Source organism: Trachurus trachurus (assembly GCF_905171665.1).
Source record: "Trachurus trachurus genome assembly, chromosome: 9".
Lineage (NCBI taxonomy): Eukaryota > Metazoa > Chordata > Actinopteri > Carangiformes > Carangidae > Trachurus > Trachurus trachurus.
Genome location: NC_139895.1, coordinates 31,830,341 through 31,858,268, shown reverse-complemented (window position 1 = coordinate 31,858,268; position 27,928 = coordinate 31,830,341). Strand labels below are relative to the sequence as shown.

The 27,928-nt window shown below is 40.8% G+C and overlaps 1 protein-coding gene across 3 annotated transcripts; it reads left to right on the top strand.

Moving 5' to 3' along the window:
- The first annotated feature begins 80 nt into the window (after positions 1 to 80).
- On the top strand, positions 81 to 27,862 carry pnpla7b (patatin-like phospholipase domain containing 7b). 3 transcript variants are annotated; one of them, XM_083979092.1, is made up of 35 exons: positions 81 to 196; positions 1,061 to 1,107; positions 3,083 to 3,157; positions 3,726 to 3,813; positions 4,366 to 4,445; positions 7,140 to 7,234; positions 7,515 to 7,655; positions 8,161 to 8,320; positions 8,428 to 8,508; positions 9,710 to 9,838; positions 9,917 to 9,997; positions 10,951 to 11,071; positions 11,273 to 11,350; positions 12,246 to 12,328; positions 13,410 to 13,559; positions 13,950 to 14,027; positions 15,361 to 15,566; positions 15,646 to 15,777; positions 16,278 to 16,401; positions 17,179 to 17,368; positions 18,290 to 18,439; positions 19,713 to 19,776; positions 19,918 to 20,086; positions 22,151 to 22,333; positions 22,489 to 22,607; positions 23,715 to 23,871; positions 24,001 to 24,117; positions 24,345 to 24,414; positions 24,566 to 24,682; positions 25,483 to 25,631; positions 25,751 to 25,903; positions 25,999 to 26,115; positions 26,203 to 26,287; positions 26,404 to 26,534; positions 26,756 to 27,862. In XM_083979092.1, exons 2-35 carry the CDS (start codon positions 1,063 to 1,065, stop codon positions 26,774 to 26,776), a joined length of 3,939 nt encoding a protein of 1,312 aa, XP_083835218.1. In that variant the 5' UTR covers positions 81 to 196; positions 1,061 to 1,062; the 3' UTR covers positions 26,777 to 27,862. The 3 variants fall into 3 exon arrangements, with proteins under 3 accessions (XP_083835218.1, XP_083835217.1, XP_083835219.1); XM_083979091.1 differs by having other exon boundaries at positions 91 to 327; XM_083979093.1 differs by lacking the exon at positions 81 to 196 and adding an exon at positions 949 to 969.
- The last annotated feature ends 66 nt before the right edge of the window (positions 27,863 to 27,928 follow it).

Genomic DNA, 27,928 nt, shown 5'->3' with positions numbered 1-27,928 from the left:
TGTCAATGATTGGCCAACGAGCTCACTACGCCAGAGATCACTTCAACAAGGCGAATTCCCCTTCAAAATAAATCAGTAAACGCGCCCCATGTGCAAAACAATAACATGTTGCGTATTTATATCAGTTTAATTAATGTTGAGGTGAATAACTGAGCTATACACTGCAGCCAGCCGCTGGAGTCTCTTTAAATACACGGTATGCTTGCATCACGGCGGGGTCATCGAGCGGTTTGGCCGATAAGGGTTTTACTTTGTATGACGGGACATTCAGATTGTTGTTACGGTGCAGTCTTTACACTATTATAAGGCACACACACACTATGAAAGGTACGTGGGACATCTGTTCACTCTGTTTAACTCTGAAATAGTCGATCTGTTCGTGTGTATGTGTGTGTGTGTATCTGTGTTTGTTTCCCAGTGCAGACTTTCTCCAGTTTTCTCCTGTAATGCGCTGGTTTGTCCTTTTGTTGTGTAGCGGATCGCAGCCAGTCTGTGAGAGTTAAGTTAACGTGGACTGATGTTGACATTAAAGTGTTTACTGCTATTTGTCTCTAAGATTTACTTCTTAATATATAATATACAGGATCAAAGTATAGAGTTAGTTGGACTTCACCCACTCCACACTGCTGCAGTTAACTCCTGTCAACAAACAGTCCCACCACAGGCTCCCTGTTGTCACCAACAAGTCTGTGATCAGGAGGAGGGGGGGAAAAAAAGAAAATCAAAGTCTTCCACAGTCATCCTGTCATTCTGACATTTGTCCCAGTTGCATTAAACTGTTGTTTCATGTTGTGGAGCAGAGCTGTGCACAAGTGCAGGAGGGAGTGTCAGGTTACAGACCCTCAGCTTGTGACCTCTTTCTCCTCACTTGTGTATGTGGTTAGTATTTTACTCTGTGACCTGTTGGTCAGCTGAGCAGAATAGCACATCCCGGACGGTTATTGAAATATGACACAAGCTTAATCAAAGGTTAAGCTTTTGAGCTTTAAGGTTTCAGGACCCATTTGAAATGTACAATCATTTAGAAAATAAGCCTCTATTCCATTTCCATTTGTTGCAGGCATGCAGCAGGACGACGATGACGAGGAGAGCTGCAGTGTCTACCCAGTATGTCCTCCATTCACTGCACTACACTGTCTGAAAATGTGCTTTCACTTGGGCTCAGCACATTCAGGACAGTTGCTCTGCTTTTTTTTTTTTTTTTTTTTTTTTTTTTACATTTCTCTCACTTTCCTCAGTGATACTTCGGACCATAGCCAAACCACTTTAGATTAAACAAACATTAACTTTGATTAAATTGCCATTTAAAGCTGATTACATCTACAACACAGAACAAAGACGTTTGCAACATATTGTTCAATGAATTATAGTTTACCTTTGGCTTTTTGTGTGTATTGTATGGTATTCTAAAAATATAGGTTATTTTACAATAACATTATAGTTTATTATTATTGAATAGCCTAATATTCGTGCAGGAACACCTGAGTTTTGTCTTGTGTAAAAAAAGAACCTTCCATGAGACACAATTTATCTACTTAATTTCTTATAATAAACAGAACAAGAAATACTGTTATATTGAGTTATGTATATTCTTATCCATCATTGGTTCATCCGTTCTCCTTTAGGATAAAAATTAGCTGAATATTTTGTCGATTTTATACTGGCAACCAGACTGCAACACACTGCAAACAGACTCACACACTGACAATTGAAGAAACCTCTCCATTAATTAAACAACACATGCACTGGAAATTCATAAAGCACAACAGAAGTGTGTTTGAAGGATACTAAAAAGTAATGAAATTGGCAGGAACTTGTTGTTTAAGGCCCCGATTGTGACTTAAGAGAGAGAGGGAGAGAGAGACATACAATGGTGTGGCACAAAGGGCTGGACTCAAATCTGGGCTGCTGAAGTTAGGGTTACGCCTTCGTGACACCCCCATCCCCCATCTCCCTCTTCTCATCCCACCACTCTAAACACTTGTGTTGTGTTGTAGGAGTGAATTTGCAGCACGCTGAGCTCTCAGGGCCACTACAGCTTTAAGCTACAACATTTAAACACAGTGCTGAGAGGTTTGTTTTGACTTGGCTGCTCAGCCATGGCAGAACATCACGTGTCAGACACACTGACCTTGACACACGGCCACCCTGTCATTTACAAGTCAACAAACAGTGATTCAAACTCAGTGAGTTGAAATTAATTCATGAGAAGCTCAGAACAGTACGACAACTGTCAACAATTCCTACAAGTTCATTACAACGCAGTAATGATCATGACTAAAATGTAGGCCTACATGGCAAAGTCATTAGACATTCTCCATAAGATTAGGCTTTGTAGCTCTATTTTGCTTCCTTAAAGGGACATTGTGTAACTTCTCCTGTTATCTATTCACGAAAATCGATAATTTTGTTCAAAAGTATGTTTTTCATTAATCAGTAATCCCCCCCATCAACAAACTGAAGTGTTCCTTTCAGCTCTGAATGAGCCGTTCATATCATTCATATCTACATGGAGCGGGTAAGCTCGGTGCTGGCTGCCATGTGGTGTCTCCATGTTTTTACGTTCAGTGGCAGCGTGACGGTAGGAAACCACGGAAACTCAGCGGAGACACCGGAGCTGTCGGCTCAGGTCGAGGTGGCGTCTCTGAAAAGTCACCGTGGTAACGCAGTGAGGAGGAATGGAGCGTTACACTGATGCTGCATTCACCTGCAGTCAGGCAGACAGCCGTCGGTAACAAACCAGATGTCATTTTAGTCACAGAAGTCCAGAGAAAGCCGGTAAAACGTGGGTCAGGTAAACAATACCACATCGCCATGACAACATATTGTCACGTGTATTGTTTTGCCTCGTGCTGATGGACCACTTGTTTACATAGAGGCTTGTTTATGCCGTTACATGCAGCGGCTGTCGTCCGTCTGCCGTCTGCCCAATTTCACATGAATGCAGCATGAACAATACTATACATTGAGTTGCTTGTGATATACAACTGCAACGCTAGATGGGAGTAATTCCTACACAATGTACCTTTAAAATGCCGAAGAAAGTTGAAAGATGTTGACTTTTCCTTTTTTGATGTTTCAGAGCCTGGTTCCGCTCGGCAGTGAGATTAAGGCCAGGATGCAGCAGTTTGTGGAAGAAAGGACGGAGGCCAATATGGTAACGGCAAGCAATCAATTCCTCAATCATCAGTTTCTGACCCCCTGTCTAATCAATTGACTGTGCAAATATATTTTTTTGCCATTGGAATGATATTTAAATGTTCACGAGTTCATAAGTGTTCATTAGTTTTATATAAGTGTTCATTTAGCACAACCATTTACCAAAAACATGTTGTATTACTTTGCATAGTATTTAAGATTTTTTTATGACAGTTTTTTCTGAATTGCCAAAACACTGATGTCCATTGTCTGAACCAAATCCTCACTGGCCTGAACACATTGAATGAATCAGTCCCTCTTTTGGCAAAAACATAAACAATTTTCACCAGATACACACAAGTTGCAGATCTCATTTCACTCTTTTGCAAACACACTCTCACTCACTAAAACACATTATGCACCATGATGCACAGTTACAGCACAGATGTCATCGCTTAGACACAACTCAAAACTGTTCACACTTTTTGCTGCTGATATGATTCAACCAGACCAGGGGGGAGTGCTCAGGCTGTTGAAGGTTGAAAGGAACAAAGGGGGAAAGTAATTTGCCTGTATTTATTTTCCAGTGGACGGCCGTGCTGATGGCAGCTGCGATCGTCATTCCAGTGGTTGGAGTGGTCGTGTTCCTTCTTTACAGAAGATACAAACGGTCAAGTCAGTGCCCTGCACACTGTACACACACTGCTCCATTCCAGACAACAGAAGCTGTACAGAACACACCTACACACTCTGTTTCTGCAGCTTCAGATGCACGGTGGCACAGCTCAGTTCACACTTAGTGTTGTGGTAAAGACCACCTAACCCAAGACCAAAGCATACCAAAACCAAGACAATACCAAGACTTTGAGAAGGTCGACTCGAGACCAAGTCAAGACCAAGACCAAGACCAAGGGGGTTAGGGTTAGACAGAGTAAATATGTAATCGATTCCGATACAAGAGCAAGATCTCAAACCTCAGTACCACAACACTAGCTCATACAGACATACATTTTATAAATGAACATTGTTCTTTGAAAAGTTTTCAATGCCACTCTGCATTCTGCAGTTACAACACAGTTGTTGGATGGTATATTAAAACATTCTGTTCATGCAAAAGGAAAATAAATCATGCATGAACTTCAATTATTCCATGGGATGGAAAGTGTAGACAGAAAGGTGATTTACTCAGGCCAGACATTCTTACAGAGCATGCCTGCTGTGTTTCAGAGGAGGAGGCTGGAGTTCCTCATTATCGCTTCAGGAAGAGAGACAAGGTGATGTTCTATGGCCGGAAGATCATGAGAAAGGTCAGTGTCTTTTCAAACATCCCACTCAAGGTAGACGTTTATTTGTACAATCATTTTAACTGTCATGATAAAAGTAGGTGTAGTATGAGTGTGATTTTTTTTCTACTACTGCTCACCCTGTATTTTTTTTTTAATCATCAGATTTTATTTTATTTTCTGAATTTACATATCAACAATGCATATAAGCATACATCATTAAGTAGTGGTCTGAGCTTGGGGAGGAAATTAGCAAAATTCAATTAAAATAGAAAATGAAAAGAAAAGTGACAACTCACCCTGTATTTTATACTGTAGGCCTATGTATCTTTGACTGATTGACTGACGTATTAATTAATAACGTATTATTAATAAAATATAGCATATGAGCAGAGATAGAAGGAGAGGAGCAAACTGATGAAGAACTGAAACCAGCTGACACCAGGCGGAATATAAATATGTTGAAATGTCAGTTGTTAGCAGTTACAGTGGCTCAACAGCAGTTTTCAACTGTGTCCTCACGTTGATCATCCACTGCAGTCTGGCCCAATGCCAGCTTTTAAGCCGCTCCTGTTCCTGGGATGTTGCATATTTGTCTCAGTGTGGTGCCTGTTCTAAAGGTTTGAATGGTGATAAGATCAGGAGAAATATCAGCAGTTTTCTTTCCGTCTGTAGAGCATCACTTGAAATGGAACAGGTCCAACTAGAAAATTTCCTCTGGGCTGTAATCACATTAGGTTAACTGTGTGTGTGTGTGTGTGTGTGTGTGTGTGTGTGTGTGTGTGTGTGTGTGTGTGTGTGTGTGTGTGTGTGTGTGTGTGTGTGTGTGTGTGTGTGTGTGTGTGTGTGTGTGTGTGTTAGAGTGTGGGAGAGGAGTGCGCGCATTTGTATGTTACCTGTGTGTTTTGATGTGTGTGTGTGTGTGTCTGTAACTGTAATCACATGAAGCTGGTTCTAGAGTTTGTGTGTGTGACTGACTTGACACATGTTATGAGCTGCATCCTGTGTGAGTCTGATTTAGCTGTGTCTGTTATAAACATTTAAACGAGCGCCAGGTGGATTGTTTATGAAGTTAACGAGCTCTGGCCTGAGGATCAGACATTACCACGGCAACTTGAGGTGGTTACCACGGCGATAGAGGCCCCCCAGGCTGAGACAGACAGAAACGTGGAGAAAAAGAGTGATTTTCTGCCTCTACACTGGTCTCGCAAAAGGCTTAAGGTGGCAAAACGGTAACTCCTATCAGAACAAAACACAGATCAACGGTGCTCTAAGGACTTCCTGAAAATTTTGGTACGATTTGGTGTTTCTACAGTAAATATTTTGGAGACGCTGGCAGTTTTAAAACATCGGTCCATTCTGCTTCTCTCAGAAAATCTTTGTATTGGAGTCAATGAGGAGCAGAGACAGACGTGGCCGCACTTAGAGGCTGATTCTGTAAATTCTGTAAGTCTCTCTGATATTTTGAGCATATGATGAGAGACAGAACAAGTTTGTCTTACAAATTCTGAAAAAATCATGTGTGTAGAGTGTAAATTGTGGCCGGGCTGAGTGTGGAAAGAGAAAAAAAATTTCTGGGCTTTCTCCCACTCTAACCGATGATGCCACCCACTCTGACACGAACATTCCGTGCAATACACAACCATTATAATCTCATAATTTTGATCAGGGATTGAAAAACTATATGACCTATCAAAACGTGGAGTAATACGACAATACACAAGACTTGTGTCTACTGTTTAAAGTTTAAATGGAGTCTCTAGGTGAAAGTATGCCTGAGCAGTAGACGTTTGTTAAACTCCAATGATTGGTCTTTTTCGCTCTTTTTTTTTCGCCCGTCCCAATGACTTCAATGCTAAATTTTGCGCAGTTTTTCGCAGTTTTACGTCGCGAAAAATTAGTAAACTGTTGAGAAAAGTAATAGCACACCGATCCGGATCAAGATGCACGTTTTCATATAGTATCAAAACGTGTGTTTCGATAGTAGCGAATCGAAAGTCGGCCGGAAGTGGAAAAATAATAACTAGGAAAAAATCCACACAATAAGCGAAGCCCGAGCACTGGTCCCTGCAGCTATTTCATAGCTGTAGGGACCAGTGCCCGGTGCGATGGCCCGTGGCCCTAATAACTCAGTGGTTCTCAAAGGTTTTTACATCAAGGACTCCTAAATTGACACAAATTAGACCATGGACCCCCACTTGACAAAGTTTTGAAGCCAATGTCAGAAATACACAAATATTTGTTCTGAGACTGAAGAACGTTACATTTTTAGTCAATGTACGAGTCGATGTTCAAATTAGGGCCAATGGCGTGAATTTTTGGAAATATTATAGAGAAATTTCTGGAAAAAAGTGGTACAATTTCTCTAAAAACATTTCTACAACAAGTGGTAAAAATTCTGAAACAAAAATATATTTAAAAAAAATTCTAGAAAAAAGTGATTGAAAAAAAAAAGTTAAAATTTTTCCAGAGAAAAGTGGTAACATTTCTCAAAAAAAGTTTGAAAAAAATTATAGAAAAAAGTGGTAAAAAATTCTTTAATATTTTTTTTTAAAGGGAAAAATAAAAAAGAGTGGTAAAAATTTCTCAAAAAATTTGTAAAATTTCAAGAAAAAGTTGGGGACCCCCTTGAACCCTCTCAAGGACCCGTGAGGGTCCCTGGACCCCACATTGAGAACCACTGCAATAACTAAACATTCCATGTTGCTGCTGTTGCAGGTTCAGACCTTGTCGTCACCTCCTCCCTCCAACTCAAACCCAGGCTCCCGGCAGAGACTGAGGAAGAGGACTAAAGTCCTGTCTATAGCTCGCAAGTGAGTCTCTCTTTACTGTAAAGGCTGGTTCATGTTTTATCCTGGAGACAGCTGCTGTGTTTGACTGAATGATAGATTCACTTTGCTAGACCTTGGAGTGAGATTTATTTGCCAAAGAAGACACACAGATTTATTGAACATGTTACCAAAATCAAAATGATGAAGAATCAACTTTGAATAATTCTGAATACTTTTTCAGTAATGAACATCTTCAAGTCTTCTCAGGAGGAAACAAAACTAAAATAAACATTTACAGTATGAAGGATGTGTGTGTTGGTAGAATCCTGCGTATCCGGAGGGAGCCCCCCACCCTGCAGCCCAAGGAGCCCCCTCCCTGCCTGCTGGAGGCTGACCTGACTGAGTTTGACGTGCAGAACTCCCATCTCCCCTCTGAGGTGCTGTACATGTTGAAAAATGTCAGGTAAGATATAGATACATACAGGTCAAATGTAATACTGTGGGTTTGACAGAACAAGCAGTTTGCAGACCCCATGCAGAGCCATGTCAAACTGTTATGGACTATTTTCTGACATTTTATTATTTTATAGACCAGCTGGGGTGGTTTCATCTTCAGAAAATGATAAACATTGATAGACAGTTAAAAGGGTGGAGGTTTCTATAGTAACAAAGTCCATGGCTGCATTACGTGGGTCAGAGTATAGGCTGCAGGTGTTCAGCCAAGTTCAACCCCTACCTGAGTTAAGGTTGGAGTGCTTGTGACAATAAAGTTTACCCTGACCCTGACCCTGACTGACTGAATTGACTAAACTCTTGTAAAAATCTGCATTTCCTCCACCTGGGAAATGATGACTGAATCAATCTGAGTCTGTCCTGTAAACCTAACTGTCCTGATGTCAAATGTTGGTAAATGACATGATCAGTGATGTAACTGCAGCGTGTGTGTGTACTGTATGTGTTGTAACCAGGGTGCTGGGCCACTTTGAGAAGCCTCTCTTCCTGGAGCTGTGTCGTCACATGGTGCTGATCCAGCTGCACCAGGGAGAGGCTCTGTTCAGACCGGGCGACACCGACGACAGCATCTACGTGGTTCAGGATGGCCGCCTGGAGCTGTGCATCCATGAGAGTGTAAGAGCAGGGAAGACTTTCACACTCAGACAGACAGATTGGCCCTTTTCTTCTCTTGCCATCTTGTTTCCTAACTGTTGCTTGTTATTATTGTTGTGTCGCTGCAGGATGGCACAGACGCAGTGGTGAAGGAAGTCCTACCAGGAGACAGTGTTCACAGTCTGCTCAGCATCATGGACATAATAACTGTACGTCTGAAGCCCAACTGTCATCTCCTCCTAGCACCGGCGTGTTGAAATGTGTTGTACACATGGTGGTTCAGCCTCATGTGATATAATTTAGTGAGCAGTGAGCTTAAATTTGGTGATCAGAGCTTTTGGTTTGTGGTATGACATGAACACCTGTACAAACTCTCAATATTCACCCTGTTTAACTTTGGTTATACTTAAAGGACAATTCCGGGTAAGTTCAACTCGGGGCTGTTTTTTCCTAACATTTTAGGTCTAAAAGAAGGAATCTGAAGATTTTCAGTTTAATTGCTCCTGTTTTGCGGTAGTTGTGTCTGTCCCCGCATCGCCACGGCAGCGATGAATGGGAGCGGATGGAAGTTCCGCTGCTTAGGCTGTTTACATCCCTCAAAGCTGCAATGTTTTTCCACAGACAGCGTCAGATGGCGACTCAAACATGCACCGAGAAGTTTATTTACTTCAAGCAAGTCAAGAGTTGATATTCCTGTGTTTATGACACAAACGGGAGCTTCCGACTGCACGTGAACACACCGAGCGCGTCAACTTGGGTCTTGTGCGAGACTTTGAATTAGATCTAGTTTTACAAACATTTCGGCTTGCTTGAAGTAAATAAACGTCTCGGTGCATGTTTGAGTCGCCATCTGACGCTGTCTGTGGAGAAAAATTGCGGCTTTGAGGGATGTAAACAGCCTAAGCAGCGGAACTTCCATCCGCTCCCATTCATCGCTGCCGTGGCGATGCGGGGACAGACACAACTACCGCAAAACAGGAGCAATTAAACTGAAAATCTTCAGATTCCTTCTTTTAGACCTAAAATCTTAGGAAAATACAGCCCAGAGTTGAATTTGCCCGGAATTGTCCTTTAACACTTTTATGCCACATGGTATAATTTAAATATTTTATACAGATCACATTTTCCTGAATGTGATCAGTATGAATATGAACAACTTCAGTCTGTTTTGTGGGGTTTTCAGAATCCGAATCCGAATAAAATGAATGTCGTCGACGTAACCAAACTTAGACTGGAAACTCTCTACAAAACTGTTTTAACTGTTTTCATTTATTGTCTGTTTTTAGAGATTTTATAGTTTTGTAGAGAGCTGCCCGTCTAAGATTCTGACTCTGAGAACCCCCACAAATCAAAAACACCTGCCTTTCTCCACGCACTGTGACGTATCATCTTTGCTGTTGTATATTACAGGGCTATCCAGCTCCTTACAAGACGGTGTCAGCCAGAGCGGCAGCTCCCTCCACCGTCCTGCGTCTCCCGGCTGCAGCCTTCCAGTCCGTCTTTGAGAAATATCCTGAAACTCTGGTTCGAGTCATTCAGGTGAGGCTCCGTCCGCTTCCAGAGGATTTCTTTTTGGTAGAAACTCTTCATTCTCTGACTGTCTCCCTCCCTCTGCAGATAATCATGGTGCGTCTTCAGAGAGTGACTTTCCTGGCCTTACACAACTACCTCGGCCTGACCACTGAGCTCTTCAACCCGGTACTGCAGCTTTGCTTTGAGCTGTGTGCTCCGACTGTGGGCAAATATGTTTAAGATTAGATGACCTCAAGTCTAACCTTGTGTATACCTGGCAGTGTCCACCCGACACTGTTTGTTTTGTTTTATTTGTGTGTTTCTCTCTAGTCTCTGATTTGCAACACAACAAGAGTAAGAAGAGCGGTGTTTAAAGGGATATTACATTTTGGCAAATTGGCCTATTGCCATAATCCCTGTAGTTTTAGGAGTAGGTTCATTACTTTTAATTGTCGGTGCAAGTTGTTTTTAGATCGGCGGGGCAGAGACGTGAGCTGCTCAAATAACGCAACGGACACTCATGGTATTTCTACGTTTCCCTCATCAAACTAAATACACAATCCAACAACTCCAAAACACTCTTGTGAACAAGTTGTGACCTGCACATTCACCACGCTATGAGACAATAACGTATAATTATGTAACATTACGACACATGAAGCAAATACTCGGAACTACTTGCGCTTTTGAAGTCACTCTGCTGAGTAGCCGTGTCTGGAATGTAGTTCCAGTTACGTATTAACCTCGAAAACAACACTGTCACATAACGTTACGTTATTATTTCATAGCGTGGTGAATGTGCAGGTCACAACTTGTCCATGAGAGTTTGTTTTGGAGTTGTTGGATTGTGTATTTGATGAGTCTGATGAGGGAAAGCCCGGAAATTGCGACGCGCAGAGCTCACGTCTCTGCCCCGCTGATCTCAAAACAGCTTGCACCGACAATTTTGAACCTACTCCTTATGGCAATAGGATAATTTGCCAAAATGTTGAAATATCCCTAGTAGTTAGTTATCCCATAGTTACTCATTCATAAAATAATCCAAAAATCATTGAACATGAATATATTCTCTGATTCGTGTATTTGATATTTAATTGATTAACTGTTTTTTCCCTGATATGGATGGATGTGTGTTACAGGAGAGCCAAGCCATCTCCTTGGTGTCCGTGGCCCATGTTCTGGGTGAGACTCACTCATACAGAGGCGTCCGCAGGCAGCCCTCCCACTCTGACGACCCGGGTTCAGAAAAATCAGAAGCAGGTCAGAAACAACACCACTCTCATAGTCTGCAGCCGTGTGTGTATGTGTTTGTGTGTGTGTGTGTGTGTGTGTGTGTGTGTGTGTGTGTGTGTGTGTGTGTGTGTGTGTGTGTGTGTGTGTGTGTGTGTGTGTGTGTGTCTGTGTGTGTGCGCAGCAAGAGTAATCTGTTCTCTTTATATCTCCTCATACGCACCACAACAGAGAAGTCCAACCCCACCGATATACCCTCATCAAAATACAAGAAGTCTCGTTCTTTCTCCACTCCTGTGGCTGTTACAGGTACATACACACAGTCACTGATTTATTGTTTTATATAATATATAACATAGTAGGTAACACTTTACAATAAGGGTCCCTTAATTAACGTTAGTTAGTACATTATTAAGCATTAATATATAAACTAATGTGTTAATTAATGCTGAGTAATGCATACATAATGATAACTAATTACATTATTCAACTTTTATTATTACTTAATAATTTATTAACTAACTTTGAGTAGTAAACATTAATTAACTGCTTACTAATAGGCTGCATTAATTAATGTGTTTCCTAATCCAAAGTAACACATAGTAATGATTGTTAATATATCTGTAAACAGTTAATTAATGCTTAATAATGTACTAACTAATGTTAATTAAGGGACCCTTATTGTAAAGTGTTACCATGTATATAATGTGAGTAACAAGAAAGGAAAACAAGTTATAATATTATACAAATAAGAAGTTAAATTTCAAACTCTTTTTTTCCCCTCAATGTGACTTCATTGAGCATACTGCAATTCAATAAACTATGTTTAGTCTATCTGCTCTTACTGTAGGTGTTCTAAGTTGACTCAAATAATGTATATTATTTGTAATAGAGACATTACACATGTTGGATATTATGTGGAAAATTGAAGGAACAGGAAAAGTTGTCATTACATTTGAAATCCAACAACTGTATGTTCCACGTATGCGAGTCTTTTTGCAGGTCATCAGTTACTATCATTGTAAATGAATCATCAATAATTGTCCACTTTTGCAACTACGTATTGTTAATGTGCCCATAGACAGGCCCAACTGCAGAAGATTTTTATAGAGCCCTTTAAAACCAAGTTGTACAGAAGCATAAACATACAGTATGTCTTATAAATCAATATCAATCTTGTCTGTGTTTTGTTTGTGTCATGTAGGTGAAATGTCAGATGACCTCAACAGAGTGTATGAACGGGCTGGAGTTCCCAGAGAGGAGATGGCGCCTCACAGTCCTGTTAAGGTCTCTGGATAAGACACTTACTTCACCCTCTGTTAGAAGTTTTCTGCTCAGGGTCCAGACAGGTTGGATGACAGGGAGATATTTACTAATGAAGGCTGACTGAGCATGGAAGTTTGAACCACTGTCTATGCCCTCATTTTATCAGCAGTAAAGCTGTGATGGGAGGGGGAAGTATATCACTCTCTTCTCCCACAGTACGGTAATCAGTGAGGTTGGTGTAAGGACTTGAACTGGGGATTTGATGTTTTAATACAACTGAGCTAATTCCTCTGTCAGTTCAACCAGAGCACAGTCTCACATAGAGCACAACTAGGTCAAAGCCGGGTATGTCTGCGCTGCACATGGTCAAAGTGTGAAATTGAGAAGATAAATGGAAACTCTGTGGAACTAGACCAGGACCTTTATTTACCTCAGCCGCAGAGAGTAATATATCTTTCCATCTAATCCCCTGTTAGTATTAAGTCTCATTTTCAGTTGTTCTTTCTTGTTTGCTGTCTTAAAGGGATATTTCATCATTTTGGTAAATTCGCCACGCTATGAAATAATAACGTATAATTATGTAACATTATGGCACATGAAGCAAATAACTACTTGCGCTTTTGAAATCACTCCGCCCAGGAAATGTGTCTGGAATGTAGTTCCGGCTATGCATTTGCCTCAAAAACAACTCTGTCTCGTAACGTTCCATTATTATCTCATGAATGTGCAGGTCACAACTTGTCCACCAGAGTGTTTTAGAGTTGTTGGATTCTGTATTTGTTGAGTTTGATGAGGGAAACGTGGAAATACCATATGCCTCTGTCTCTGCCCTGCCGATCTAAAAATAGCTTGCTCCGACAATTAAAGGTAATGAATCTACTTACAATTATGGCAATAGGTGAATTTGCCAAAAATGTTGAAATATCCCTTTAAAGTTCCTACATTATGTGTTAATACAAACTAAAAACTTCCTGCAATTGTTTCAATAGAAGGCCTTTGGAGTTTAGTGGGTTATCTTAGTGCACTAAAGACACATTGGTTGCTAAGAGTAAGTGTGCAGTGTGTGGTCACTATAATTTCATGTCTCTCTTTATTTCCTCAGTCTATTCTAAAGAAGACTGTCACAATGCAGCGCAGTCCATCTGCTGTTTACCAATACAGCGATGCTGGAGGAGGACACGCACACCATAATAAAGTTAATGCCATTTTCCAAGCTGCAAAGAAGGATCTGCTGCAGGTCATCCAAATACAGGTAAGTTACAATGCAAACTTCATGCACATTTGTGTTTTGTCTTTTCTTTTTAAAGTATTTTATGCTGCTATTGAATTGCCCTTGGGAGACAATAAAGATTTATAATACAATGCAATTTCCTGAAAAAACAAATAGAGTGCCAGAGTGTATAGTTTAATTGTTTTATATCTCACTTTTCTCAGACTAGTTTCCGTTCATATCCCCCATCATACAATATATGAACTATTTGTGTGAGAAATAGCTAATAAGTGACCTTGACCTATGACCTTTAGTCACAGAAAATGTAACCAATTCATAATTTTGATCAGAAAACAACATGCCATCACAGGATGTTTCTGAGAGAAGAACAGTCGCCTCTCTGATCTTGATCTTGTCTTTTGATGCCATCAGGACCACAGTCTGCTGGAGGGGAGGGTGACTCTCCGCCAGGTCAAAGCTGGCTCTGTTGTGGCCCATCAAGGAGACCAGGTCAGTGTCAGTGTCAGGTCAACACTGGCAGAAGCTCATATTGACAGAACATTGACCAGTGCAGCTCCAAGCTGAACAAGCTCAAGGGTGGTGCTGAACGTGGCTCACACTGTGGTCAGGAGGGTGTCACCGTTTGTCAGACCGCAGATCATATCGCTCAACAAAAACAAGACAAAGAAAGCAAAGTGTGGAAACTCTGCTCCTGTAGAGTTTATCTGCGGAGAGAGGCGGAGAAGTAGAATCATCTAAAAGCATATAGATCCACATGATATAGTGAACTAACAGTAGTCCAAACCACATTTAGCGTAAGCGTAACTATTTTGTAATGATAATACAGCAGCAGCACACAACACAAACACAGATTTACTGCACGTAGACACCTCTTAAAAGAGCAGAAATATGAGAAATGAATCAAGTTAAAGTAAGTAAAAAAATAGCAGCAGGCTGGCAGTAGTTTAGGAGAACAGCATTTGCACAGAAAGTTTTATCAATCTATGGTTGCTCAACATGGAATACACTACCGCTGGTCATAAGGGAAATTTCAATATGTAGCATTTAAAAAACAGCTGAAAACATGGCTTACTGATAACCAGGTCTGTAAACATCAAGTAAATAGTAGGCACTTTACTCCATGCACTTTAAAAACCAGCACTTTCTTACAGATGCACTTTAATGAATCTTAACAACACTATGCGACAACTTTGTCGATTAAATGCATTTTAATTTTACTACTACTCCTTACTCCTTCTGACTGAAGCTACTGTGTGATATGGTATTTGTACCATGGTTATGCTTTGTTCTTATTCTCGTCCTTGTCTAATGTTGTTTTTGTGTGAACTGCGGGACTGCAGATGGAAATTAGCCATAGAGCTAAAATCTGGCATATTTACATACCGTATTGTATGTTGCAGAGAGAATATGCAGAGTCCCGTTACAAATTGACAAATAAATGAAATGAAAAAAGGCAGTAAAAACTTAAGATGCCGCTCAGTCTCACATTTTGGGGATATCAGTCTTCATAAAAGATTGTGTAGCTCAGATGGAGTCGAGAGTGATGAGATCAAAAAAGCACAACTGGACCGCTTTTCTCACTTGTCAGCAGCATCAGCATCAACAATAACTCCAAGATTCCTGCCAGATGTTCTTGATCAGGGAAGTCAACCTGTTGTGAAGCAGGCCGGATAGAATCATGAATTATGAGTTTACAAGTTTCGGAGCTGTCAAATTAATCTCTAAAGCTGTTGTGGTTGTTGGTTTCATCATTTCCATAAGAACATATGAACTGGTTTGTAATCTCTGCACCTCTTATTTTTCACCTCATCTCGGCTTACAGGACGTGAGCGTGCAGTTTGTCATCTCAGGTGCGCTCCACGTTTACCAGCGTATGATCGACCGCGAGGACGAGACCCTTCTGTTCCTCACCCACCCGGGCGAGATGGTGGGTCACCTGGCCGTCCTCACGGGCGAGCCCCTCATCTTCACCGTCCGAGCTCACCGAGACTGCACCTTCCTCTCCATATCCAAGGCTCACTTCTATGAGTAGGATCGAGTTCACGCGCAAAATACTCGAGCCACTTGTTTGTGGCACGCAAACTCACCCATGTCTTCAACTTGTCAGGATCATGCGCGAGGAGCCGAGGGTGGTGCTGAACGTGGCTCACACTGTGGTCAGGAGGGTGTCACCGTTTGTCAGACAGATCGACTTCGCTTTGGACTGGATGGCTGTGGAGGCCGGCCGCGCCGTCTACAGGTACATAGTCTGATATCAATACAAATCTAATTTGATCAATTTAAAGTGAATTTCTAAAAGTTTTCACAAATATATGTATGAGAGATCTGTGTTTATAATCATGGTAAGACTCTGAGTTATTTGCTTTTCTGTCAATGACTTCATAGACCTCCACCTACTGATTTTTGTCTGGTTTGAAGGCACAGGCTCTATTTGAACTGGGTAACGGTGGTAGAGGCAACAACCTCCGTGATCCCACTCATGAAATCACTCACCGCTGTCTCTGTGATAGCCCAGGAGACAGAAGTTACAGGCTCTGTGTCAAATCTTTACATGGAAACTGTTAAGTTCCTCCTCCCACTTAGTTTAGCAGACACGAGAACAACAAAGAAAGACGAGGTCATGTTGGTCGTGACGGCAGCAGAATATACCGCAGATCATATCGAGCCAGTTAAATCAAAATGAACAGTTATGTGGGTGGAGCCATTTTTGACGTTACTGTTTCCTAATATTGTTTTCAGACAGGGAGACAAGTCAGACAGCACCTTCATCGTCCTCAGTGGGCGGCTGCGCTCTGTCATTGCAAAGGATGATGGGAAGAAGGAGCTGGCTGGAGAGTATGGCCGCGGGGACTTAATTGGCGTGGTGAGTACTCAGAGTGGGCTTAACTGACTTTTTTTTTCTTTTTAAACATAAATGTATTGTTTTTTTTCTGTTAATACAACATCTAACAATTTAAACATCCTAAACATATGGAAGTAATGAAAATGATAATGAAAATATTACTGTAATAATACTGAAAAGGACCAAAATAAATGAATAATTAAATAAATAAAGATAACAAAAAATAGATCATATAAATAAATAAATTAAGTTAAAAAAATATCAATTAAATCACACTAATAAGTCGATAAATTACTGTGCAATTAATATTAAATTAAAATAAATAGCTAAATAAATCAATAATAATAATGAAAATAATAGTAAAAAAGTATTTTTAATGTAGGTTACAGCGTTCATTCCCAACAATAAATTTAATATTTTTCATTATCTCATTCTCCCACTGCCTACTCCGTATCTCCATTCCTCAACAGTCCCTGAAACTTCTTCCAAATGTTGTAAAATTCAGAAACCCTCTTTCTTACAATATAGGTCTGTTTCTCAGGAGCCAAACTGTTAAGTGATGTTAAGTTATTTAACCAGTGGTTAAAAGAGGGAGGGGCAACCAATATTCTTCCAACATACTGCAATACAGCGTTTGGCCTGTATTACAGTAAACAAAGGTCAACCATTCATCTGAACAAATGCCTAAAATACATGGTTAACTGACTTTTGAATTTATAAATTAGAAAAAAATTATAGACAAACCTCTGACAGAAGCACATTTCAGTAACTACACACACTGTCTTGTGCACCGATCAGGTGGAGGCCGTGACACACATGAACCGAGCCACCACAGTCCACGCCGTCAGAGACTCTGAGCTGGCCAAGCTCCCTGAAGGAGCCCTGAACTCCATCAAGAGGAGGTATCCTCAAGTCGTCACACGGCTGATCCACCTCCTGGGGCAGAAGATACTGGGCAACATGCAGCAGATGAACGGACCTCTGGCTGGTACGTAAACACGCTTTGTCTCAGTGTGTGACAAGGTGGGGCTTAAATGCAGCTCATGTGCACAAAAAATAACAAGAAAGGATTGAATATTGTTTCAGTATGACATCAAATACCATATGCAAGACTGGGAAACTGCTTTAAAGGGACATTGTGTAACTTCTCCTGTTATCTGTTCACGAAAATCGATTATTTTGTTAAAAAGTCTGTTTTTCATTAACCAGTAATCCCCCCCATCAAAAAACTGAAGTGTTCCTTTCAGCTCTGAATTAGCCGTTCATATCATTCATATCTACATGGAGCGGGTAAGCTCGGTGCTGGCTGCCATGTGGTGTCGCCATGTTTTTACGTTCAGTGGCTGTCGTCCGTTAGCCTCGTAAACCAGCCTCTCGCGGAAGTGCATTTCATTTCATTCCGAGGGAGAGTCTGGCCTCATCCCCATTCTAAGCGTTTGGACTGAAACCTTCAGAAGGCCGAGCCAATCAGCGTCGCCCGCTGTGATTGACACAGCACGTTGGCCAATCAGGGACCGACTGGTGCAAAGCCCCGTCACTACACCAACTTGCTGATTGGCTGAATGGGGTTGTCTGTCAACGCTACTACCAAAGAAAAAACCGTCTTTGCTACTACTCCCGCCCAGCTCCCGCCCACCCCAAACGCTTAGAGGGGGGATGAGGCCAGACTCTCCCGAGAAATGAAATGAAATGCATTTCCGCGAGAGGCTGGTTTACGAGGCTAGTCGTCCGTCTGCCATCTGCCCAATTTCACGTGAATGCAGCATGAAAAATACGATTGAGTTGCTTGCGATATACAACCACAACGCTAGATGGGAGTAATTCCTACATAATGTACCTTTAAATAAAAGACCATCAACAATTTGACCAGGAGATCATGTAGCTCATGTGTGGACTGTCTGCCCTGCAGCTCGGAGTCTGGCTCTCTCCACCCCCTCCAGTAAGTGGGATGCTGGAAACCCAGCCTCCAACCTGTCCACTGTGGCCATCCTGCCTGTGTCCGACGAGGTCCCTCTCACTTCCTTCACTCTGGAGCTGCAGCATGCACTCAGTGGCATTGGTACACACACACACACACACACACACACACACACACACACACACACACACACACACACACACACACACACACACACACACACACACACACACACACACACACACACACACACACACACACAGATTCACCCTGGTCGCCCTTCTGTCAGTTAGCCTAATATATAGCAAATTTAAAAAAAAATAGATTTTGTAGTCTATAGATGCATGGGAATAAACATTATGCATGTATAAGTTCAGTATTTATAAAGCACTTTATGAAACCAAAAGCCTCTCAGTCTCTCAGTGTTTTTAAATTATTCCTCAGAACCAGTGTACCTCACAGGTGTATCAGAAGATTCATCACCAAAGCTTGATGTCTGTGTGTGACAGACATCAAGTAGCGTAGACTGGTTAACTGTGCAGGGACTTGATTGTACAGAGCTCTGTATATAAGCGTGAGCATTTTCTTTTTGTGATCAAATTTTTATTTTGTTTTCCAAACTTTGAAAACGCCAGTATATATTAATAACAAATACAAAACATAACGACAGACATAAAAATGACAAGATGAGAAATAAGAGAAACCACATTAGTAAAAAACAAAACAAAACATAAAATAACCCTCCCCCCTACCTCCCACCACCCCAGGGCCCCCCAGAACCAGAAGCTACAAGCAGATTAGGTGGCTCAATCCGCTCCTTTAGTTTCCCCACCACTGAGACCCATAAATCAGTCTTGGATTTCTTGACTCCAATCACACGAGCAGTGGACAACTCCACGTAAATAATATCAAGAAATGTGAGGATCCAATTGTAAGTGTGAGCATTTTCAACTAGATTTTACATTCAACAAGGAGCCAGTGAAGGGAAGTGAGCACTGGACTGATAGGAGATCATCTGTTTGTCCTAGAGAGACGTCTAGTGGTGGCATGTGGGGTTGCTTGCAGATGACGCAGGGGCAGATTTACTATAATGGGAAAGAGGAGTTCACTGCACCGCAGAGGTCAGTGCATGAGGAAATGAAACATGACTGAATAAATTATACAGGCTGGATTTTGATCGAGGGAACAAGCCAAAGCTTAACAAGCACCTGACAATGAAACAGTTACTACAAACTAAGCACAGATAAAAAAAATTAAATTAAAAAATTAAAAAAGTGCAAAGGTAAAGACCTGTAACACTGGGAGGATTTATTTTAGAATCTTTACCGTGATACAGGACACCTCACTGTCATTCACAGCTATGAAAGTAGGCCCTGTTTCAAACATTTGATGGATGTCTTTCTCTTTACTGAAGGTCCCACTCAACTGCTGACCAGTGACATCATCAAACAGCGACTAGGCTCTGCTGCTCTAGACAGGTAGACCTTTGATCAAACGATAAACTGTAAACAGATTAAAACTGTGACATGAGATGAGTATTTTAATAGTTAAATACTTAAATACAAACAGAGTAACAGGTAACATGTTGCTCCTGGATGGTTTGTACTTCTCCTTTAAAGTGTCCATGAGTACCGTCTGTCCAGTTGGCTGGGGCAGCAGGAGGACATCCACCGTATTGTCCTCTACCAGTCTGACTCCAGCCTCACGCCCTGGACCCAGCGCTGCATCCGCCAGGCCGACTGCATCATTATAGTGGGACTGGGTGAACAGGAGCCCACGGTGGGAGAGGTGAGTGTTGCCTTCCAGTGAAACATTCCCAACTCTTGTTCTTTTTATTTTGCATAGTTTCAGTTGAAATGAAGAATGGTACTTAGCCATTCATCTATCTATATATCCATCTATCCATCCATCTATCTATCTATCTATCTATCTATCTATCTATCTATCTATCTATCTATCTATCTATCTATCTATCTATCTATCTATCTATCTATCTATCTATCTATCTATCTATCTATCTATCTATCTATCTATCTATCTATCTATCTATCTATCTATCTATCTATCTATTAAACAAAGATCCAGTGTTTTCAATGCATTTTCTTCATGTTATATTCAACCAGTGAGAGATCCTCACTGCCAGTGTTCTCTGGAGCCGTGAAACAACACACATATACCCACTGAGCATCATCAATCATTCACACAGCATTTCCTGTCCTGTATTTTCATGTGCATTTACATATACAGTAAATGTGTGTGTGTACATCTATCTATATCCATTACTGTAATTCATTCCTCTGATGCATTGCATAATGCACCTTACTGTAAGTTTCTACGCAGTCAAGTAAAATATTGTTCCTGTTTATGGTAAACACCGCTGTCCTTCTCCCTTGTGCACTCTGTTGTTTCTCTGCTATGAGTTTTCACTCATAGATGCATTTCAGAGAAAATCACTAGCTCAGTTTCTCTAGATAAACACAGGGTTGTTGTTGTTGTTGATATACAGAAGAACTCAGAGTTACTTCCCGATGCTTTGGGGAAGTGAATCTAACGTTCCCCTTTTTAACAACTAGTGATGTAAGGAAGCACCGTGGAGAAAGGCTGGAAGTCACCGCTTGCAGTCAGCAGGGTCCTTCTTAGATGTGGCACGTTTATGAGAAACAGCACTGGTTCCAAAGTCAGAGCTGTGTGGAACGTGATCAATGGGATGTTTCAGTGTATGCTTTGTGTCAAGACAGTGTCATTAACCAAAGCACTTATTTATTTATTTATTTATTTATTTATTTATTTATTTATTTATTTATTGGTTTATTGTAAAAGGGACAATGCAACACTGATCAACAGTATTTACAGTAAAAGAAACTGCAAGTGAGCCAGAGTTAGCCAGTAAGGCTAATTTTCATCCATTGTCCCTGGTCAGATGTTGAAGGCAACCTAAAAACCAAAAAAGGGCAACGATTAAGTAATGCATTAAAATACAACTACCTGGTAAAAGCTCATTAAAACAAATAAGACAACACCCCCCCCCACCCTCTCTTTGGCTCAGTGAACTGACCTCTTGTATCCCCAACGAGAAAATAATGTACAATCTAAAACAAAGGCCAGATAAATTTGAGGGAATATGGGGTAATCTGTCTGAACATCTGAACTCAGTGGACATAGTTGATTAAGGGACACACCAAAGCTGGAGCTGCTGGCTAGAGATATTGAACTATCTATATTTTACTTTTACTTTTATTAATTTATCTATATATTTTCACTATGTATCATCATTTGTTTTGTTTTATTATTTATTTATTTATTTATTACTATTTATTTTACCTATTTTATGTTATGATCCTATTGTACTATTATTTATATTTAAGTTTATCTTGTAGATACTATACCAGTAATGGGAAGGAGGGGAGGGAGTGCGAGGGGGGGGCTTGGATTGAAAATATGTTCACAATGTGTTATTCAAATACTTGTCCTGAATATGGAAAAAAATTCAATAAACAGAATGTTCAAAAAAATAAAACAAATAAGACATGTATATTAAAAAATGTGTGCAGACTATGAAAAATAGTTATTTATTGTAAAAATAAATAACTGAAATTTGTTAATGATTAGATTTTGTTTTAAGTTTGTCTAATACCAAAAAACCCTGCTACAGTATTTAAGTTTAGAGAAGCTACAGCTTCATCATTACTCGAATTGTTGACTTACTATTTACTCACTGATGAACTGAGTGGAAGCTCCTTGCTTCTTCTTCCTCCTCCTCCTCCTCTTCCTCCTCCTCCTCCTCCTCCTCCTCCTCCTCCTCCTCCTCCTCCTCCTCCTCCTCCTCCTCCTCCTCCTCCTCTCCACCTGCAGCTGGAGCGAATGTTGGAGAGCAGTTCAGTGCGGGCTCAGAAGCAGCTGGTGTTACTGCACAGGGAGGACGGCCCCCCACCCAAAGGGACGGCCGAGTGGCTGAACATGAGGAGCTGGATCTCCAAACACCATCACCTGTCCTGCCCCCGCAGGGTCTTCTCCAGGAGGAGTTTACCGAAGCTGGTATGAACCACCACCACCACCACACCTCACTCAGTCTCTATGGGCAGTTCTAGTCCAGTGCACACGGTGTTTATCTGTGTGTGTGTGTGTGTGTGTGTGTGTGTGTGTGTGTGTGTGTGTGTGTGTGTGTGTGTGTGTGTGTGTGTGGTTTTCAGAGAGAGCTGTACCAGCGTGTTTTTGAGAAATGTCCAGATCGTCACTCTGACTTCTCCCGCCTGGCCAGGATCCTGACAGGAAACAGCATCGCCATCGTACTTGGGGGAGGGGGCGCCAGGTAGGACGGCTACGTACCATCATGTTTAACACACTAACACTGTCTGACCAGTGACCACAAGGTGTCCTCATGTAATAACAAGCTGGCTCAAACTCTCTACTCTGGGAAATTAATACTTCTATATTAGTTATAATTTTGTTAAGTGTTTACACTGTTAAATAAGAATCTGCACAGTTTCAGTTCAGATCTTACAATTGACAGTTCATAACGGCAATAAAGGATAAAGACACGAGTGAGATTAGTAAACTGTACACCTACAGTAAAGTTAGTGTTTACCTCTAATGGCTGATGGACAGCGGAGGCTTCGCTGTGTCACTTTATGTTCTTTTTTTTGTTTGTTTACTGGTATCATAAAAACATTTTCACTTTTTTCCTCAACATCAGCTGCAGCAAATAGCCTACTTCTAGATTTTGTTTTGCTCACCATCATTCCATTTGCTTATTCTCTCGGTTCTACAGTCGTCAATCAGCAGGTTGTGTCAAAGTCATTTGATTCTGTTCATTCAAAAAATATATTTTTCGATGATGTATTTTTTAAAATCAAATACATTGGTACAGTAGAAAAAAGAAGTGAACAACTTTTCGCTTGTATTGGAGTCATATTTGACCAGGAGGATCTGTACTCTCCATCAACAGTTCACATCAACACATGATGTGCATAATATGAACGCTCCAATAAACAGGTGTATTCTGATTGTCTTTATTCTGATCCATCTGTTTCTCTTCCTCACTGCTCTGGCTTGCTCTGGAGCTCTGACAAGGTAGGGACTGTATTCCTGAGACATACTGTATGGTAGACATACTGTATGACCCCATTAGTTATGTAGTATGTACAGTAATAGTAGAACTGAATATACATTGAGTCCTACCCTCTGTTCTAGTGGATAGTGTGACTCTGTAGACTACTATGACTCCAATCTATCAATTTAATAGTAATTGAGTTAACATGGCTGAGACTTGATTTGAGTGACTTGACACATTATATTTTAAAATCACATCAAATCAGTTTTGTCCATAACAAGTTTTTTGTCCATAAGATATGAGAGATTTGAACTGAATATGACATTAGATATCATGTGTAACGTTATTCAATGGGTTCCTCTCCAGGGGTTGCTCACAGGTGGGCGTCCTGCGGGCGCTGACAGAGGCAGGGATTCCCATCGACATGGTGGGAGGCACCTCCATCGGCTCCTTTATGGGAGCGCTGTACGCTGAAGAGAAGAGCTACAGTCGGCTGAGAGTCCGGGCCCGTGAATGGGCCATGGTGAGTTCACATCATACTGAAGATATGAGAGTGCTTACGTTTGAATGAATCATGTTGTTTTTTCCCCTTTATCAGTATGACATGACAAACCTTGTTCTATGAACATCAGCATTGTCTTTACTTCCTCAGGATATGACCTCATACTTTAAGAAGCTATTGGACCTGACATATCCAGTTACCTCCATGTTTTCAGGAGCTTCCTTTAACTCCAGCATCAGTTCTGTCTTTAAGGATAAACAGATAGAGGTAAGGACAAGGCTTCCTTTACAACGAAATATCTGTACCAATTTCGATTAGATCTTCCCACTTTCTGTAAAAACTTGTGGAAAAGACAAAATATTAAATATAAATATACTATATTAGTATTGTTAACTTAACACACTCACCAAAATAGATTGATTGATTTATCTACTGATTACAAATGACTGTTTATGAATGTTGATCACAAATGTTGCCGTGTCTGTCTTTTTCAGGACCTGTGGCTGCCATACTTCAACATTACAACAGATATCACAGCTTCCTCCATGAGAGTTCACACTGACGGTCTGTCTCACGTTGAAACACAGTAATTATTACAGTAATTTGATTCGTTGTTAGTCCAGGTGGACTAGACAGTCCTTGGTCTGAGTCTCCTCTAAAAAGACATACAGGTCAAGCTGATTTCCCTTTGCTACCTCCGTCCTGTCCTCCTCAGGGTCCTTGTGGCGATATGTCAGAGCCAGTATGTCACTGTCTGGTTACCTGCCTCCTCTCTGTGATCCTAAAGATGGACATTTACTCATGGATGGAGGCTACATCAACAACCTGCCTGGTGAGGAAGAAGACAGTTTTTTCTTGATGATGATAGAGACGATCTGTTTGTTCACCATCATGACTCCTCATGTGATTTGAAAGTGAGGAAATCTATATTTCTGGATTTGGAGCTCAGACAAATTTCGTCTTGCTACAGGCATAAAATCAATGCTCTGTGTTTTATTTATTTATTTTTTTGTATCTATTTTTACTTATTTTAATTGTGTTTTTGTCTTTAAATGTTATTTATTTATTGGCTATTTTGCTATTTTTTGTTGTTGTTATTTGTTGAATTGACTCAATTTTAACAAGTTTCTAAAACCTTTTAATAATCTTTTATATCTGACCTGGGGGGACTTCTGCACAAGAATTCCTATTGTACCCAGCTTGCTGTGTACAAAATGGCGAAATAAATTTCTTGAAGTCTTGAAATTACAATCCTGTGTTGTATTAAATGTCAAAGAGCTTTAGAATTTGACCAGCTTAAATTTAGGAATACTTTCAGGTTTCTATCAAACCTAAGCAAAAGAGACTTTTCACATCATGTGACCAGCGTTCCAGACTTTGTTTCCTCATGCTGCCTTAATTACAAGTTTTTCCGTTGTTGCTTTGCAGTAGTTTTCAGTCTTCCTGTTGCCTGAAGCTCGGTTCCCTCAGATCACCTCAGACTGAGAACATAACCTGAAACATCACAGTAGAAAAAGAAAAAAGAAGTGCAGATTTAACGGTCACAGTCTGCATAGATTTGATAGTGTTTAGGTTATTCAGTCTGTCATAAAATGTGCTACAAACATGCATCTGTCCTGTCTTGTCATCCAGCCGACGTGGCTCGCTCCATGGGGGCCAAGGTTGTGATTGCAATCGACGTTGGGAGCAGGGATGAAACCAACCTGACCAACTACGGCGACTCCCTGAACGGCTGGTGGCTGCTGTGGAAGAGATTCAACCCGCTGTCTGAGAAAATCAAGGTTCACTGAGCTTTGCCATAAAAGTCCAATGTCCGCTGTAGTTGCCCCTTAACCCAAAAAGTCAAACAATACTGAATATTAGAAAGAGCTTTTACAGCATTGCTTCATTCTCCTCCCAGGTCCTGAACATGGCAGAGATCCAGACTCGGCTGGCGTACGTCTGCTGTGTACGGCAGCTGGAAGTGGTCAGAGACAGTGACTACTGCGAATACATCCGACCGCCCATCGACCACTACGGCACACTAGAGTTTGGCAAGTTCGATGAGATCACTGTGAGTTTAAACTCTCAACACAATGCCCCATAATTATGTCTCCATCGTGTTCTGGCTTTGAGTCCTCACACCTTCCACCTTCACTCTGGCCGTAGGAGGTAGGATACCACCATGGGAAGACACTGTTTGATGTGTGGCAGCGCAGCAAGGTGGTGGACAGCATGCTGAAGGACAGACATCAGGAGGAGTTCCACAAGACCAAAACTGGCCATGTGAGTCAGGAACTGATGTCTGCTCTGAATGTCCAATCAAATAGAGCTGATGAGGTCATCACTGGGATAACGCTGTGTGTCTTTCAGGTGGTCACCTGTCCCAATGCCTCCTTCACTGACCTGGCAGAGATTGTGTCCAGAATAGAACCGGTCAAAAATGCCTTAATCAACGGTTAGCTATGAATAACTAATTGAAATAATGAACCAAATAATATCTTCTATCTTATATATGTAGTGTGTATATATATATGTTGTGTTATATAATATTGTGCTCTGTGGTGTCTTCAGAGGAGCTGTCTGATGAATACCAGACAGACTATGATGAGGAGGCAGTGGAAAGTGCATTGTCTGACTTTGAGGCATTCACCCCAGGCAGTGAGCAAACAGAGGAAGAGGAGACCGCAGACACTGCAGAAACAGTATGTATAAACACAAGATCTAGTATTTTATTTGGATGATTGACTTCATTATTTATTATTTCTCTTTGCTCTTTCATTAGTTTATGCATAATATTCTTTGGCTCAATAAAATGAATGTGAGGAACAGATCGCGTCTCCTGAAGACTTATTCTGATTTATGCAAAATGAATAACAGCCAATGATAATACGTTTTTTTCTTTCTCTCTCTCTTTATTTCTTAGGATGAAGAAATCAGAGGATGAACAGGCAGTATACGCCTCATAATATTTGGTCAAGACCTCCATCAGAACCAACACTACCTGCTTCCTGACACACACACATGTTAATGCAGTGTTTCCACTGAGCTTCGGAAATGCATTACAGACATGTCACAGCCAGGGAGCAGCCTCAGTGACTCGCACACAGACACAAAACTGTTGATGAATGCGGTCATTTCGTGTAAGTATTAAACCTGCCAGTGGAAGGAAATAGTTTGAGTTGGATGAAGAACCATCATGTGTCTTGATGTTTTTTTGGACTTCTGAATGTCAGTGATTTAAATAGTTTGGTTTGAACGTCCTAGGTTTCTGCTTTTCATGGATCTATCAGGGAAAACCAAACCCGTCCATCGATTCTCTGGGTGAAATCAGGGAACACTGGGATTTTACTGGTAGCCTTACTTCGCACTAGCACATTGTGCACAAATGCAATACATGATGCACTATATACTTTTAGCATTAAAATTCATATAATACAGTGTCAGTTTCCTGTGCTGCTGGTTCCTACCTACAGTATGACTGAGTACAAGTCCCACATGGAGGAAAAACCACAATCCTGAATCTTTGAATGACATTACGACCTCATTCTTGTTGTATTGTGGCTTTATTCTTAAAATTTCAGATCTGATATGCTCCTAGTACTCCGCCATACCTGCCATAATAAGCTCAGCCTCGTAAACCTCTACAGTGCACTTAATAACGTTTACAGACAAGTTAAAAACATATAAGTAAATATGTTTTTGTGCCTACAATACACTTCAAGTACAGTGTTACCCTCCTTTATGATGATCTGCCCAGTGTAGATGTGACAAGTGTAAAAGTGAATAATAAACTTGTCTAGCACATGTCAGATGTATATCATGGACTTATTTCTTATTGGACCTTCAAGTTTCAGCACAGGAATAATATCCATTACCGTTATTAATATGTACTGTATATCATTTATCTGACTTGTAGTGAAGATATAGTTAGTGGTAGTCTACTTCAAATGTCTCATCTATATGTAATTGGTCTTTTGTTCATATGATTGTAGAAGAAGAATACAAATAATGCATTTTATGTGTGATGGATAAAATGTATATACATGTAATGTTGAAGAGCTTATTTTCATTGAAAAAGACAAAAAAAAGTAGGGAA